The 17,646-nt window shown below is 31.7% G+C and overlaps 1 protein-coding gene across 2 annotated transcripts in view; it reads left to right on the top strand.

The window, feature by feature from the left end:
• Positions 1–17,646, top strand: part of LOC130667696 (POU domain, class 2, transcription factor 3-like) — a 270,847-nt gene that overhangs the window by 158,128 nt on the left and 95,073 nt on the right. For both annotated transcript variants that reach the window (XM_057469483.1, XM_057469482.1), the window contains one exon: positions 5,569–5,796. In XM_057469483.1, coding sequence (XP_057325466.1) covers positions 5,569–5,796 — 228 coding nt within the window. The remainder of the gene's footprint in view (positions 1–5,568; positions 5,797–17,646) is intronic.

Genomic DNA, 17,646 nt, shown 5'->3' with positions numbered 1-17,646 from the left:
GTATGGGCAGCGTGGAAATAAAAAAAACTATTGTCATTTTTCTTCATTGAGTTCTGTGTGGGATCAAATTGGGAAAGGCCAACATGAAAATAAAAAATAATAGTCTTTTTTTCCCATTGGGTTCTGTGTGGGACCTAAATGGGTAAAACCAAACATGAAAATAAAAAAAACTATTGTCATTTTTACCTATTGGGTTTCACGTGGGACTGTAAAGGGAAAACCCAATTTGAAAAAAAAAATGACTGTGCTCACCCTATTTACGATTTTACAAGAAAATTGATTGCAAAAAATATCTGTATAGAATGATTCATAATTTCAGTGAAATTAGAAGTTGTATAATCAATTTCGTATGTAAGTATACGTTTACTTGATTTCAAGTGTAGCTGCTTTAGTTTTTTTTCTATAGTCTTCGAATATAATAAAAAAAAAAAAAGATTCAACGTATTTGAATAATACGGCCAAAAACTTAATATTTCCTTAAGTACTCTGTTCCCCCCCCCCCTTATATTTATACAAAGAGTACGTCGACCATTGCATCACGGAGTTTTTATATCTTCATCAGTTATTCTTTGGTGTCATAATAAATATACTATTTACGCTATCGCGATCACATACGTGGATCAGCGCAGTGGATAGCATCAAAGACTTTGAATCGGAAGGATGCAGATTCGAGCCCAGCAGTCACCGGGATTTTTTCATTAATTAAATTCATGAATTCTTCCTCTAAGTAATGTTCCTAATACATTAAATCATGTTTCGAATTAAACTGAAATTTTCTTTCCCAATTTATTATTTTTTTTTAATAGGGATGAGCTAGTGGGATCTCTTGGGGATTTCCCTATTGGGGCATAGCTGGGACTGCCCAATAAGGGCCCAATAGGTCATTGCGATACATCCCTATGTGCGGTCCCTATAGGGCAACCCCATAAGGACCCAATAGGTCTCACATAAAAATATATAGTTGGGAACATTTGCAGGAAATAACGGTTACCGTGGGAAGTTTGGAGTTGGTCTACAATAAGGTCAACCGTTTTTTCAGATCTATTTATCAGGTACCGATATAAACATTATAAGCATACCATATCTTATCTTTCTGAATAAATAATTAAAAATTAAACTATCTAAATTTTGGTTGAAGAATATATACTTAATCGAAAATTCTAAATGTTATTCTTTTGGTATAAAGAATAAATTAGTACCATGATTTTTATAACACAAAAGCGTTTTCAATAATTCACAGCAGAGGGTAGAAAGTAAGACTTGCAAACATCATAAGATTAAAGAAACTATTCCTACATGTCTATATATATTAGGGTGGCTCACAAAAACCGACTATTTTTTTTTTCGAGTCTCTAATGAAAATTTGTTAGTTTAAGATGTTTTAAGAATCCTTTTCAAAAATCAACTCGAAAAAAAATTTTCAAGAGGTCGCTCGGGAATTTTTAAAATATCAAAAATGATTGGAATTCGGATTTTTTGATTCTGAATTTTTTCTTCCTCGTGGCAGCAATATTTTACATCTGTAAAATTATGACTATGCTGAAAATTTCAGCCCAACAATTAAATATTTAAACGGCGCTCAAGAATTTTGAATATTGACTGATAATATGTAACTAATATTTTGAATTAGTTTTTGTATTCTTTTATAACTCAATTACTGTCATTTCACTTAAATATAACTTTTGCATAACCGAAAATATACAGGACAGTCTTGAACAATAAAATTGGGTAAGTTTTAAATAAGCAAAAAAACCTAAAAATTGAATTAAAAAATAAAAAAGTATGTAAATAACTTATTATTTCTATTTCTCGGGTTGAATTTTTATTCATTATGATACAAACTGATGGTAAAAAAATTGAGAAGGTTTATTATTAATATTCAAGGGTCGCTCGAGAACATCCAAGAGACAGTACTCGGAAACATTCAAAATTCTTGAGCGACGTTTTAATATTTTAATTTTGAGCTGAAATTTTCTGGGTAGTCATGATTTCACAAATATAAACTGTAGCTGCCACGAGAAAGAAGAAATTTAGAACAAAAAAATCCTAATTTCGATCATTTTTGATATTTTCAAAATTCGTGAGCGACCTCTTAAAAATTTTTTATCGAGCTGATTTTTGGAGAGGCGGCTTGAAACATCTTAAACCAACAAATTTTCATTAGAGACTTGAAAAAAAAAAATAGTCGGTTTTTTTGGGCCACCCTAATATACACGGAAAAAAAATTATGGCAGCGGTTCCCATAATTTTGTGAAATTTTTTCCTATACCATCATAGGAATTACGACCATAAATTATGGGAGCGGTTCCTATAATTATAGGAATGTTTCCCATAATTATAGGAATAGTTCCTATAATTATGGGAATGATATCCATAACACTATAGGAATGGTTCCTATAATTATAGGAATGGTTCCTATAATTTATAGGAATACTTTCTATAATATTATGGGAATGATTCCCATAATGCAATTGGAATGGTTCGTATACCATTATGAGAATCATTCCCATAATATTATGGGAATAGTTCCCATACTATTATAGGAACCATTCCTATAATATTATGGGAATGGTTCTCATATTATCATGAAAAAATTAATTTAAAGAAGTGTAGTAATCACTTCTACAATACACAGAAATATTATTAAACATAAAAACAAAAATTCAAACATTGAAAAAAAAAATCGTATTTGGCAAAAAAACATTAAAATTTTTAACAAGAATTTTTTGTCAGCACAAAACATTCAAGAAAATTCAAATTTTGGGAAATTTCTACACTATTGAGCAAAAAAAAAATTTTATGATATTATAGGGATGGTTCCCATAACATTATGGGAATAGTTCCCATAATATTATAGGAATAGTTCCTATACCAATATAGGAACCATTCCCATAATAGTATCGGAATGATTCCCATACCATTATGGGAATGGTTCCCATAATGATATGGGAATGGTTACCATAATATTATGGGAACCGTTCCCATAATGGTATGGGAACCATTCCCATAATGGTATGGGAACCATTCCCATAATAGTATGGGAACTATTCTCATACTATTATGGGGATGGTTCCCATAATATATGGGAACCATTCCTATAGTAGTATAGGTACTATTCCCATACCATTATGGGAACCATTCCCATAATGCATAGGAAAACTTCCCATAATTTTCTTTCCGTGTAGGGGAGGGGGGGGGGCAAAGGGGGTACCTAAGGAAATACTAGGTTTTCGAGGACTAAAATACGCTAAATCTTTTTGTTTTTAGTGATATTCGAGGTAAATAGACAAAATTTTTAGCTGCCGTTAAAAAATAAAATTTTTATTTTTGGCGGGCAAAACGGGGTACCCTTAAAAAAAGTTGAAAAAAAAAAATTTCTGAAAATTGATCAAATTTTATTACTTGAATCTTTTATATGTAATATACATAACGAAAAAGTACATTTCACATCATTGGTGGACACGAAGGCAAAAAAAAAATTTTTGTGGGGCAGAGAGGCCTCCCTCCAAAAAATGATATTTTTTTTTTTTTTTTTTTTAAATTGTTTTCATTATTAAGAATATATTTCTTTCTCTTGACAACTATTTTTGGTTTTATAATATTCAAGAAAAATTTTTTTAAGTGTAATAAATCGTTTCCCCTCGATTAGCTTAATTACTAATTGCTATTTAATAAAAAAAAAACAATTCTGTATTTCTTATTTGTCATTATTTTGAACCCAAAAAACGTGTTTTTTGATTTTTTAGATTGCAGATTATATTGCATTATTTAAAATATTTTATCTAATTTGACGATAAAAATATAAAAGAAACATTTTTTAAAATTTTTCGGCTGGTCCATTTTGCCCTAGGTGTTATGAGTAAGGCTAAAAATGCGGAATTATATCAAATGTTTTTTAATTTAACGATAAAAATTTGAAAGAATCATTTTTTCAGGATTTTCGGCTGGTCCATTTTGCCCCAGGTGTCATATATATATATGTATATGACATGTAAGAGTGGACGAGTTTTATGTATATACAAGGAAATAAAATGATCCCAATTCACATGTCGCCGCAAGCATTTTTTGATCTACCCCTCTTGCGGAAGAAAATTAAGACCAACTTCACGATATTTCCAATAAAAGTTACTCGTTTTAAATCGATGCCACGTGACTATTTTACAAAAAAAAATAAAGAAAATGATGTTATAGAAATTTTTTTTTTTTTTTTCTTTCATAAATGTTCATATTATTTCAGCGAATTTTATAATTCCATCTGTTATTTTCTTAGGTATAAAAATTAACATTAAATTGAGATGTATATGTATATATAAAGTTAAGGTCATTCTACGATATTGATTAGCCGCACCCTTAGTTAGCGCCATTGCCACTTTTATAGTATTTTTTTTCTTCTCTCAACCTTATCTTCTTCCTTTATTCTTTTATATCCTTTTTTTATTATATCGCTTACCATTATTTCGTCCTTTTCTGTTTATCATTTCTTTCTTTCTTAGTTATACTTTATTTATTCTATTTTATTTTTATCTGTCCTCTTTTTATTTTTATTTTACTCCTATTTTCCCACATTGTCAGAGACTACTATACTGGCAGCTCCGTGGCAACCCTCAGAAAAACGAGCATTTACATTATGGGGGTGAATGATCAAAATAATAAAGAAATGAGAATATTACTAAAGGTATAATATCATTAATCAAATTGTTCTTATTTATAACTAAATACGATTTACAAAATTTATACTTTATAAAAATTACAACAATGAAAAAAACAATTGAACCAATTATTTTGAAAATGTTAAATTTTCTTAGATGTTTGTCCATAATAAAATACGTAATAAATTTTTAGTATCTTCAGATATTAATTTGATATATTTATCAATAAAATATTATAACAAAGCAAATTTATATGTAAAAAATATTAGTCGCTGGCCAATGGAAATTTCTGTAGTAATTAGACACCGTGTAGTTTGGAACAACATATCTAAGAAGAGTTGCTGTTCCTACAAAAAAAAAGGAACTGAGAGAATAAAAACTGGGGAAATTGACAGTAAAATATACAGAAAAAGAAATATCTTTAAGGGATACCGAAATCTATATATATAATTATATAAATGTATAGGGGGAATGCTGCTTGCTAATTACAAATCGTAACTATATGTATGTAGGGGAGAAAAACCATTTTTGCTAGAATCTACACACTCATACTAACATATATATATATGTGTGTGTATATTCACAACATAAGGTTCCCAAGAGCATGCGTGTTATTACATTAAGCTTCTAGCATTTGATATAACTCATCTAGACATCCACCACTTTTCTCATTTACTTCATCTGTCAATATTTTATTTCAAGGCCGAAATTAATTCTATACCCCTATGTGTATTTTTTCCTTTATTTTGTACAACGCACACGAATAGCTTATATTGCATTAATTGGCATCGATTGATGCTTTGGATGTTATAAAAAGCCCAATATTCTATATTTCAGGCTAACGACATCTGTATTTAATTAACACTATTTCTTATATGTATGTGTATGTTTATTGTTTTTTTTTTTTTTGTCTTTTCAGGAAAACTATGGAGAGGGGATAATGAAGTGACGTGGAGAAGTGATCAACAAAGCTATAAAAGAACATCACCCTTAAATATTTGTGCAATTACAACGGCGGCTGCTATGACCACTACATCTAGTAGTATCACATCACAACCTCACTTGTCACCTTCTATAGCAGCTCCTATTACTGCACCAGATCATAGGACTGCTATTTCATTACAAGCTAAACAGGGTATATTTCCAGGTAATTATTTCATTAACATAAATATATTACAGCTTTATTGTTACGTATTTTAATTAAGAAGACTTTAATTTTCACAAATATTTTGTATAGGAAATAATATACAAAATTTTGTTAATCAAAAATTACTTTAACTTTTATACGTTAAAGAATTTTTTTTATCTTCCAACACGGAAAAAAAATTACGGGAACTTCTGCTATGCATTATGGGAATAGTTCCCATAACGGTATAGGAATTGTACCCATACTATTATAAGGATGGTTCCCATAATATATGGGAATAGTTCCCATAATGGTATGGGATTAGATCCTATACCAATAGGGGAACCATTTCCATAATATTATGGGACCTATTCCCATATCATTATAGGAACTATTCCCATACTGTTATGGGAACCATTCCCATACTAACATAAAATTTTTTTTTTGCAAAACAGTGTGGAAATTTCCCTCATGATATGGAGAGATTCAAATGAAGCTTTTTCGACGCTAACTTTGTTTAAAAAAAATTTTTTTTGTCAACAGGGGTTATCAGATATTTTCGGCTGAGTTTTTTTTTCGGAAGCAAAATCTCTAAATACAAAATATTGACCGCACATCGCTGCACTACTGTCTAATCTAGCGAAGTGCGCTTTACTTGTTTTATAATATTCGTTTCTTTAAGAGGAAAACACGGTCAAAGTTTCCATTTACGGCACAAGTGCAACAAAGATAGTACTGTTTGAGGACTTCAGTGTAATAGAGAAAGAAGTGCAAGCCCCTCTTAAGAATTTTAATATTTTTGCCAAATACGAATTTTTTTTTTAATGTTTGAATTTTTGTTTTATATTTTATAATATTTCTGTGTATTGCAGAAGTGTTTACCACACTTTTCTTTAAATTAATTTTTTCATGATAATATGGGAACCATTCCCATAATATTATAGGAATGATTTCTATAATAGTATAGAAACTATTCCTATAATATTATGGGAATGGACCCTATATTTTATAGGAATCATTCCCATAAATTATAGGAACCATTCCCATAATGTTATAGGAATAATTCCCATAATATTGTAGGTACCATTCCTATAATGTTATGGGTAGCATTCCCATAACTATAGAAACTGTTCTTATAATTATGGGAAACATTCCTATAATTATAGGAACGGCTCCCATAATTTATGGTCATAATTCCTATGTTGATATAAGAAAAAATTTTATAGAATTATGGGAACCGTTTCCATAATTTTCTTTCCGTGAAGTTGTGCTGATTAGTAACAAGTCTCTTTTAATAAGTTTCAGAATATTAATTTTCGTTAGAATATTTAATTAAAATTTATAACCCAAATGAATTTCTAGACAATCATTATATTTTTATTTTCGTTCATTCTCTGAAAAAGAATTAGTACTTACTTATTGGCAGTGAAAAGTATACGACCATTTGAATTAGTGACTTGCTATTCACTATTAAATAGTATATTAGTCACTATTTTCACTGTTTCAAATTTAAGAGAGTAGAAAATTTTTCACAGCCTTCAAATGTCGTGTAAATAGTACTAGATACTTTTTAGAGGGTAAGTTAAAACAATTTTAAATTAGGGTTTTATCAATAATGCAATGAAAGTAATGTCATTTAAGGGACAGTGTAAGATTTCTTTTACATAAAAATACTAATCGTAAATATTAAGCATCTATTAAATTTCAAAGATTATATATTAAATTTTCATGCATTAAGAATCAATAAAGTTTAATACATGTATACATTTATATATGGAAGAGAACAAAAGTAAAAGATAGTGGTATATAGTATCAGCGGTGGTATTTATTCTGTGACAGTAGGGTACACTTGGACACTGGGGATATGGGAAAGGTATCGATCTGCGCCGGAAGCAGTGAACAATCCAAAAAGGCGGAAGGGCAGATATAGAACGAGAGTAGAGTATATTTAATGTCGGCGACGACGACTCGTTTCGTTTGCTTAAATAAATATTAGTTGGACAATGGGCCGGTGACTATAAGACGAGAGTGCCGCGGATACCACGCGGTCTTCAGGGGCTATTCTCTTTTTACTTCTTTTTCGAGAGAAATGAACCCTCCACTTGTAGGTATAGGTATAGATATACATTTATAGTAGGTATGTTTAAACCGAATAGAGAAACTGGTGAAGGTTAGAAAGAGAACGCAAGATTACTTCGCGGCATGTTTAATGCATCGTTCAACATTTCCATGTCAAACATCGCTTTGACTCGCGGAATTTAAAACGACTGGAAACCCGTTGAACGCTATAAACATACTCGTCTCCTCGACATTCATATGTATTCGTATATGGCCAAAGGAATATAACCTACTCGCCGTTTGCTTGATGGAAAACCTACTTATCTTTATTTATTCTTGTTCAATGTATTTGGCTACTTGCTTCATACTTCGATTGGCCTAGACTATATTTTCATGATTATATATCTTTAAAAAGATAATAAATTTATGATTTTATATCGTATCGTCTCATCGTATTTTTTTTTTGTATTTTGTATCATCATACACTGTAAAAAATTCGCGGAGTGAATGCGGATTAAATCCAGAGTGAATGCGGAGTGAATGAATTTTTAATTATTCACTCCCCTCGGAGTGAAATTTACTCCGCAGGGGAGTTTTCGCGGAGTAGATAATTTTTTATTAATTTAATCCCTCCGGAGTGAAATTCACTCCGGAGTGGAGTTTTGTAAATATTAATAATAAAATGTAACTCCACATAATAAAATCGAAGTAAAAATGCACACACATAAACACATACATATTTAGGCACACATGCGCACTCGCACACACGCACAAATTTGCACACACGCACACATTTGCACACACGCACAAATTTGCACACACGCACACATTTGCACACACGCACACATTTGCACACACGCACACATTTGCACACACGCACAAATTTGCACACACGCACACATTTGCACACACGCACACATTTGCACACAGGCACACAAACACCTGCATACACCCAAACACACATTCGCACACACACACACACACACACACACACATACATTGTTTAGCAGTTTAATATAAATTTATTTAAGTATTAAAACTCCGGAGCGGAGTGAATTGGGAGTGAAATAAAACCCGCGTCACTCCGAGATCACTCCACTAAAAAAAACTCCCAATTCACTCCGCATGCGAAGTTATTTTTTTCAAAACTCCGGAACTCCGAGTGGCGGAGTGAATGCGGAGTGAATTCGGATTTAATTTCATTCCGAATTCACTCTGGATTTTTCACAGTGTATTTTAAATTAACACTATTAAATCTCAAAAAAAATATTCAATTTTACATACATTGACCCTCGGGTCACACTTTCAGCACGAATCATAACTATCATACACGGAAAGAAAATTCCACTAAAATTTACGATGTTAATATTTTAATCGGGGACTAGACTTTTATTAGCATCATTTTTCAAATGTCTCATTTTAATAGTTATTGGCGTAACTAGTAGGGTAAGTGATTCATAATGTGTCAGCGTGATGCGTTTAGCACGAGTCGCAGGTGCGCAGGCACGAGCGAAGCGAGTGCATACTGCGCACCGGAGACGAGTGCTAAACACATCGCGGGTGACGGATTATGACTTACCCTACATGTTGCGTCCATAGTTTTATTTAACTCATGTTGCGCTATTCACGTTTTATTAATCGCCTTAAAAGCGAAGTCTCAATAGCTGTTTAGTGACATGGTGAAAAAAAAAACATTCGGCATTACAACCTTGGCTACTCAATGGGTAACAACAGGGAATTGTAATTACCCCATATTCAGTAAGAGCTTGAAAGATAGTTACGTTTATTTTCATTACGTCACAATGGCCGGGATAGTAGACATCTTTATTGCCTTTTCACAAATAATTTTTCACCAGTCGGTAAACGGCCATTAAGGGTTCGCATTTTAGGCATGATAAAACGTGAATAGCGCGCATGAGTGGAATAAAATTTACTATGCAGCTTACATTTTTTACTATTCAACATCGTAATTTTAACAAAGACTTTTAGGATTAAAAATTATTACAAAAATTACAATGTTAACATCGTAAAAAGAATAATATAATAATTACAACTCAAATACTATAGTTATTCCTATATTTATCTTTCTATTTACTTTTGAATCGAATAAATATTACAGTGCTGCATCTGTTATAATACCATGGAAGCTATAAAAATTACGATACTACATCGTAATTTTTTAATAATAACTGCGTCCTTTGGAAGAGGCGCTTTCGTGACTTATGACTGTTTATTTAAATCGTTCATATGGATCTTAAAAACCACAGAGACTAGAAGCCCCCTCCGTGGCCCAGTGGTCTACGGTGTCGGTCAGTTCGCATTCGAAAGAACTTGGGTTCGAGTCCAACTACCGAGCGATTATTATTTTATTATTTTATTTAAAATTTCTCGTCAAACTATACGATGTTCACACCGTAATTTATACTAAAGAGCTTAACACCCTGACTAGAAATTGTCCCAATACATATATTGGGTCCCGATTGGGAATCGCTGTGGCATGCAGTCGGGCTATCCCAGTTAGAACCCGATCGGGAACCTGTTGGGATATCCCAACGCAAAAATTACCTACCCAGCATCAGTTTTTCCTAAGTGGGACCCAATTGGGGACTCGTTGGGATAGCCCAATGCAAAAATAAATAACTTTGACTGATTTTGCAACGTCGGGACTCAATTGGGAACTCGTTGGGATATCCCAATGCAAAAATAAATAACTTTCATTGGTTTTGCCACATCGGGACCCAGTTGGGAACTTATTGGGATATCCCAATGCAAAAATTATTATTATTTTAATAACTTTTATGATTCATATATAATCTGAAATGCTCAAAATTTGTTATTGGAAATTTTTTTTTTCAAAAATTTGATAATAAAAGAAATTTGTTTTTCACACTCGTACACAACATTTATGTTAAAATTACTTTGTTATTTATCTAAATTGTTTATAAATAATTTCATTTTATCGAATTTATTTAATTTTCAAATCAAATTGATTTTCACTTCTTCTGAATAGGATATTCTATTTTGTGTCCCTCCCTCTTCTCTTTTCAATTTTTTCTAGTATAATTTTGATCGACTAAAATTTTTATCAACTAATTTTTTCTTGATTTACTTGAAGTACCCTGCGATTTTAATTTGGTAATCAATTTGATCGTAAAATTTTTTAATTTTTTTTAAATATTTTGTTCACTGGCTAAAAATTAAACAAAGTACAGAATAATAATATATTTATACAAAGAGTACGTCGATTATTGCATCACGGATTTTTTATTTCTTCAAGTTATTCTTTGGTATTATGATGAATATGTTATTTACACTCACGCGATCGCATACGAGGGTCAGCGCAGTGAATAGCATCAAAGACTTTGGTTTCGGTCCGATTTGCGAAAATCGAATTTTCCTCAGATGTCGACGTTTTGAGGTCCTAGGAAGCTATTCTGACTAACTTCACGATGATGTCCGAGTGTATGTATGTATGTATGTACGTACGTACGTACGTATGTAAATACCTGTATCTTTTGAACGGATGAACCGATTTTGAACTTTAAGGTGTCATTCGACGCGGCTTGTCAATATCTTGAAGCTGTAAGAAAATTGAGCTTGATCAGTAGGGCTCGTTCAAAGATATTCCAAAAATAAAAATTTTTCAAAAATGTTTTTTTTGGATAACTTTTAATGTGCTCGATGGATTGATTCCAAAATGGACTGGGCTCTAGAGCTTTATAAGCCGCGTCGAATGCCACCTCAACCATCAAAATCGGTTCATTCGTTCAAGAGAAACCGTTGTCGAAAGAATTAAAAAAAAAAAAATTTTTTATTTTTTCTGAAATATCTCAAAAACGACTCGATAAATCGAATTCAAAATTTGATCAGCTTTAGAACTTGATAAAACGCGTCGATTGCCACCCCAACCGTCTCAATCGGTTTATTCGTTTGAGAGATATAGTTGGAGAAAAAATGGTGAAAAACGTTTTTTTTCGAAAACAACAGCATACAAACGTATTTTCGAGCTCAAAGAGCTCTAAAATGTATTCACAGTAATGTTTTCGAGGTTCTTGAGCTTAAAAACAGCGGGAAGTTTTGGGGCTGGCCCGCAGGGTCAACTGACAGACCGAATTTTTTTAATAGGGATCGCACGTTTGGGATTACGTAGGTCTTACCCAATTGGGAACCTATTGGGATTGCCCGATTGGGGCCCAAGTACGTTTCTGCGTCACATCGCAATGTAGGGTCCCCATTGGACAACCCAATTCGTTCCCAAGTGGGTCTACCTAAAAATTTCTAGTTGGGACTTTGTGTTATTTGTCTGAAGTATTATTTCTAAATTAAATCTCCAATGCTACATCGTAAAAATTATGATTTTAAAGGTTTGGTCCTCCACTACAATAATCAATAGGACAAATTACGATGTTTACATCATAAATTTAACTGGAATTTTTTTCCGTGTAAGGGCTCTGTCTGTCCTCACCGTTTTTGATCAGCTATAGAAATCGAACGAATCGTTATTTTTATTAAACTGTAAAAAATCACCGGGGTAAGTCTAAACGGTGTAGGTGTTAAAATTATCGGTGTTAAATTTACCCCCGAAAGCGGTGTGAAAATAACGCCGCCACCGGTGTCAATATTCTGTACCGGTGTTAAAATAACGCCGCCACCGGTGTAAATATTCTAGACCGGTGTTAAAATAACACTGCCACCGGTGTAGATATTCTTTTACTTTGTGAATATTTTTACTTACTCGATCACTATACTTGTTAAAAAACGATATTTTTTATTAATTTTCATAAAGAACTGACATTTTTTGTGTTTTATAATCTTTAAAGTTAATACTCCAAGCGGACGCAATTTACCCCGCTTTTACACCGGTATCACACCGCCTTTACACCGGTGTTACTCCGCTTTTACACCGGTTACCCCACTTTAACACCGGTATTTTTAACACCGTAGTATTACTCCTCCTACACCGGTATAATTTCATTTTTACACCGGGCGGAGTTAAAACGAGTCCATTTTTAACACCGCTCTTTTTACAGTGTATTAAGCTGAAGTCTTATTGGTTTTTAGCAAATAACTTTTCAAATATTATGTTCTCCGTAAAATTGAAATAGTATGTTGTGTGACAGGGGATGAAACAAGACGATTTCATCCTAGCCTGAAATCACGTTACATCCCTTGTCACACACCATATTTTTCATGATTACCTGCATCGGAACTTCAAGTTCCAGTGTCAGCAGCCAGTAAGAAACATGTTAATTTCAAGCGGATGATGCGGAGAACTGCAGTTCTTAACATGTTAGAGGATGAGAAATATGTGATTTACAGTCACTGATTAAATAGTAAACAAGACAAAAATATTATTTTCATTCATTTTTTAATAATTTTATTTGGTTAATTAAAACTGTCACTTAAAAAATGAAATGAGTAAATTGAAGTGACAAGGAAAGAAACACGCGTGTTTCTGCCCGCTGTATGAATAAGGTATTTGTGAATTACGAATTCGCTAGCAGCTGTTTGCAGCATCGGTTTAAAATTAGCTTGTTTCGATCGACTGGCTGTAGAGACACTGAAACTTTAAGTTTCGATGCTGGTATCATGAAAAAATTTTTGTTCATTTTGAAATTAAAATCGTCAAAAAAAAAGCTTATTGCACGCCTCATAACGCGAAGCGTTTGAGGTTGTGCATTAACTCTCAACATGTCCCAGTCAAGCAATTTGCCGGACTTAAATTGCGTGTATTTCATTCATTTTGTATTTGTAAGGTAATACAAATGCACCATTATCAAGATAAATGCTCTAATTATCACACTCGATGTGTTTAAAACACACATATTTTGTTTAACATTAATACAAATATGATTAAAAAACGTTGTCGTGCTTGTCCGGATGTCTGTACGTGTGGATGTGCCACAATCACGGCCGTCAAACTTAACGTATCGGGACCATTCTTATTTTATTAGCTTCAGAACGACACCGGATTTTTTGCTATTTAAAATGACTTTTTAATTCGCTGTCGTTTAATAATAATTAATAAAAAATATTGAAAACACTGGTCTTTTATATATCTATATATATAAGTGTATTTCTATGATTGTACGACTTCAGCCTTTGGCCACCTTCAGGCGCTGTTAGCCAGGCTGATGAATATGTACACGCATGCGCTCTACGTTTCTCATCGGACGCCAAAACCGCGAAAGAATGAACCCTAGAATTCAAGTAACTAAAAGTGATATTAAAAAAAAATTATAATAATAATAATAATAAAACCAATATCATTTATTTTTTTATTTATTTATTTAATTCTAATTCCTTCGGTAGGATACTTAAATAATAAATTATTTTGTATTTTTGAATAAGCGTTATGAGGCGTGCACTTTTGGATTTTCCAAACTTTTTCAAAATATAAGCCCTGGATTTCTCAAAGAGGGTAAGAATAATTGTAAAAATAATAAATTAGAATTTAGGATCGTTTTGAAAATAATTTTCGGGCACTCCTTTTTTTCCTTCGGTTTATAATTTAAAAGATGAATACAAAAAATTAAAATGAAATATATAAACATTAGCTTATTTATTTGGATATAATTTACGACCGTAGTATATATTTTTAAATTTTTTATTTATTTTTCGGATTATAATAGATATTGGAAAATCGAAAATATGTTTAAAGGATACAGAAATCTATTATATAGACGAGCGATACACATGTGCGTTTCCCATTTACACGCTGGACAGAAGACGAACAATTTTCAAAGCATGCTGCTAGAGAGGGTCACTTGAAATATGAACACGCGAAGGACGTTCCTGTGGGGCCGCGCGTGCCACGTGTTGTATAAGATTGCCACTCTGTTTAAGGCCACGCATGGTCACTTCATTGAATCCTTTATATCCTTTCACTCCCTTTCCCCCGTAGTTCTATACTAAATACGAGTAGGTATAAAAAAAAAAAAATAAATAAAAAAATCAAGTGAAAAACCACAAAATTGTTTAATGCATTGTTCTGCAAAATTGAAGCTTGAATACAAAAATTAAAAAAAAATTTTAAGGTTGTTGAATAGTTTTAATAAAAAGAATTATTAGGTTGTAAAAAAAAAAAAAAAAAAAAAAAATTGACTATCACGATACGTGGACAATAGACACATGTCAAAGGTTTACATTATGTGTAGTTTTTTTTCTGTGATTTCATAAACTCAATGTCCGAATCGACGGACGAAGGGTAAAACACGCGGATTTTGGAATGAAGGGGTGATTTGAAATATTGACTACATAGATTTGAACTATTATTGCCGAGTGTAAAAACACGGTGACATTTGGTGCTAAATCGATTGGAGACTAGTTTATGAGTTAACACCATTTGGGTATGAAAAATATATATATATTTTATATATTGTATTGTATATATATATATATAGATATATATATATATATATATTTTTAATATTTAAAAAAAAATTAAAAAAAAAAAACTTGAAACTCAACTTTTTAAGTCAAATAGGTATTGGGTTATTTGTATTTTTGTGTGTCTGTACACGGAGAGAAATTAATTATTGTATCTACTATACAAAAATTGTAATTTTAACTATCTAAAATGGTAATAACATTTTTCAGTGGTTATAATGATCAGTATTACATTTGAAAATGATAACAGTTACAATTGATGATGGTAACGGTTACTATCGAAGATGCTAATTGTAATTATTAAAAATTATGATTGTTACAATAGAAGATGGTAACTGTTACCATTCAAAGTTGTAAAAATTCTTAACTAAGAATGTGTGTGTGCTCGCGCGTGTGTGTACATTTGTACGTGCGAGGATATATGTGTGCGCGTGTGTTTACATGTGGTCGCGCGGGTGTGTGCGCACCCGTGTGCATGTGTGTGTGTGCATGTGTGCGGGTAAGTGTACGCATGTGAGCGGGGGTAAGTGTGCGCATGTGTGCGGGTAAGTGTGCGGATGTGTGCGGGTGTGTGAGGGTAAGTGTGCGCATTTGTGCAGGTGTATGGGGGTAAGTGTGTGCATGTTGGCGGGTGAGTGTGCGACCCCGTATTTATGTACATGTGTGTGTGTGTGTGTGTGTGTGTGTGTGTGTGTGTGTGTGTGTGTGTGTGTGTGTGTGTGTGTGTGTGTGTGTGAAATTAATCACTTCCCCAGTTAATCAGATTACACATAGACAAGCGTCTGGCTATAACGTTTATATTTTAATTTTTTATTAGCTTAGATGGTCATCATTATTTTGGCTGACAGTAACCATTACCATCAGGTTATTAAGAATTACGATTTGTTATAATAGTAGTAATTATTTTAGATAATAACAGTTATAATTTCTGGTTATCATAAATAATTGTAAACTTTTCCATACAGATAGTAGACACTACCATTCAGATTGTGTATTTAATAATTTAAATGATATTATCAATCATATAATTCAGTTTAAAAATTATACTAGATGGTAACTTTTACCATAAAATTTTCTCCGTGTAATAGAACACTTACATATCATTTAAATAGTTCTCACTCATTTTAATATTTTTTCAAATATTTAAACGGTTGTTATTAAAACTTTCCATAGAAATATTTATAACTTTTTAAAATCCCACGGAAATTCTAATTTTTTTCAAAAAAAAATGTTTTCTGATAATATTATTTCATTTAAAACAGAGGCAGAAATTTAAACTTTCAGGTACAGATCTTGTGAAAAATTGTATACATACTACGAAGTAAAGTAGAACGTTCCAATCCGCGTGTTTGCCACCCTTAAATAGTAATATTAATTAATTATTAACGCTCCTGATTTTAAAATCTAGAGGCTTGAAAAATGTTAAAAAAAAATTTAGACAATGTGTTGTCTATATTTGAAAATAAAAAACTATTTCGAGTTAAGGAGATTTTATTGTTCATAAAAAAAAAATTATTTAAAGTATGATAAATACGTCAGTTAATCACAGAATTAAATTTTTAATTGGACTGTAATATTGTCAAATATTGTATATGATAATCCACAAATTTAGAAGTTAGTATGGACACACTTAAATTGTATCAACTCTGGTTAAGCGATTTTATTCAAAATCTTTTATTAGCTTACTTTTTTCATCTTTTTTTTTAGTTATTTGATTAAAGTAATATACTAGATTGAGTATTGATTTTGAATGAGAATATAAAATGCTAAAGAAAATGAAGTATTGAATAGAAGAAAGTCTTTGTTCAGTTATCACAAGTCCCGATCTCATGATCCGAATTGAATTCTGATTTACATCGTATACTTGTAACAATGCCAAAATTTTCTTCAAGTTGAAAATAATTCAAACATGTCTCAGATATAATCTATATAACACAGATTAGTTGAAACAAAAGTAATTTTTTTTTCACAAACATTAAAAATAAATTATTTTCAATATTTTTCCAATTTTATAAATTAACAATAAATAAATCACATAAAAAGATTTAATCGATTACTCGTACGTTGAAAATACACGCTTATTCCTCTTGCAATAAGTTATTTTTAAAGATCATAATTTTAGATAACCTGATCTTTAGACTTTCGACGTTGAGAATGCTGGCGTGTAGGCAAATTGAGGTGAGATTGGAGGTCAGGATTCTGCCATCCGTTGGAGCATCCTCAGTTTCAACAATTTATCGGGTGGCATAAAAGTATTTAATTTATCTCATTTCCATTTTAATTATAATTATTAAAAAAACATTAGTCTCATTTATACATTCAAATTAAAAAATAATTCATTTTTTAACAAAATATTTTTAGTAAAAATTAAAAAAAAATGTAAATAATGTCTTACATATATCTAAATCTGATAAATAAAATAAC

Source organism: Microplitis mediator, chromosome 5 (genome assembly GCF_029852145.1).
Source record: "Microplitis mediator isolate UGA2020A chromosome 5, iyMicMedi2.1, whole genome shotgun sequence".
In the NCBI taxonomy this organism is placed as follows: Eukaryota; Metazoa; Arthropoda; class Insecta; order Hymenoptera; family Braconidae; genus Microplitis; species Microplitis mediator.
This window is presented reverse-complemented; position numbering and strand designations above follow the sequence as displayed.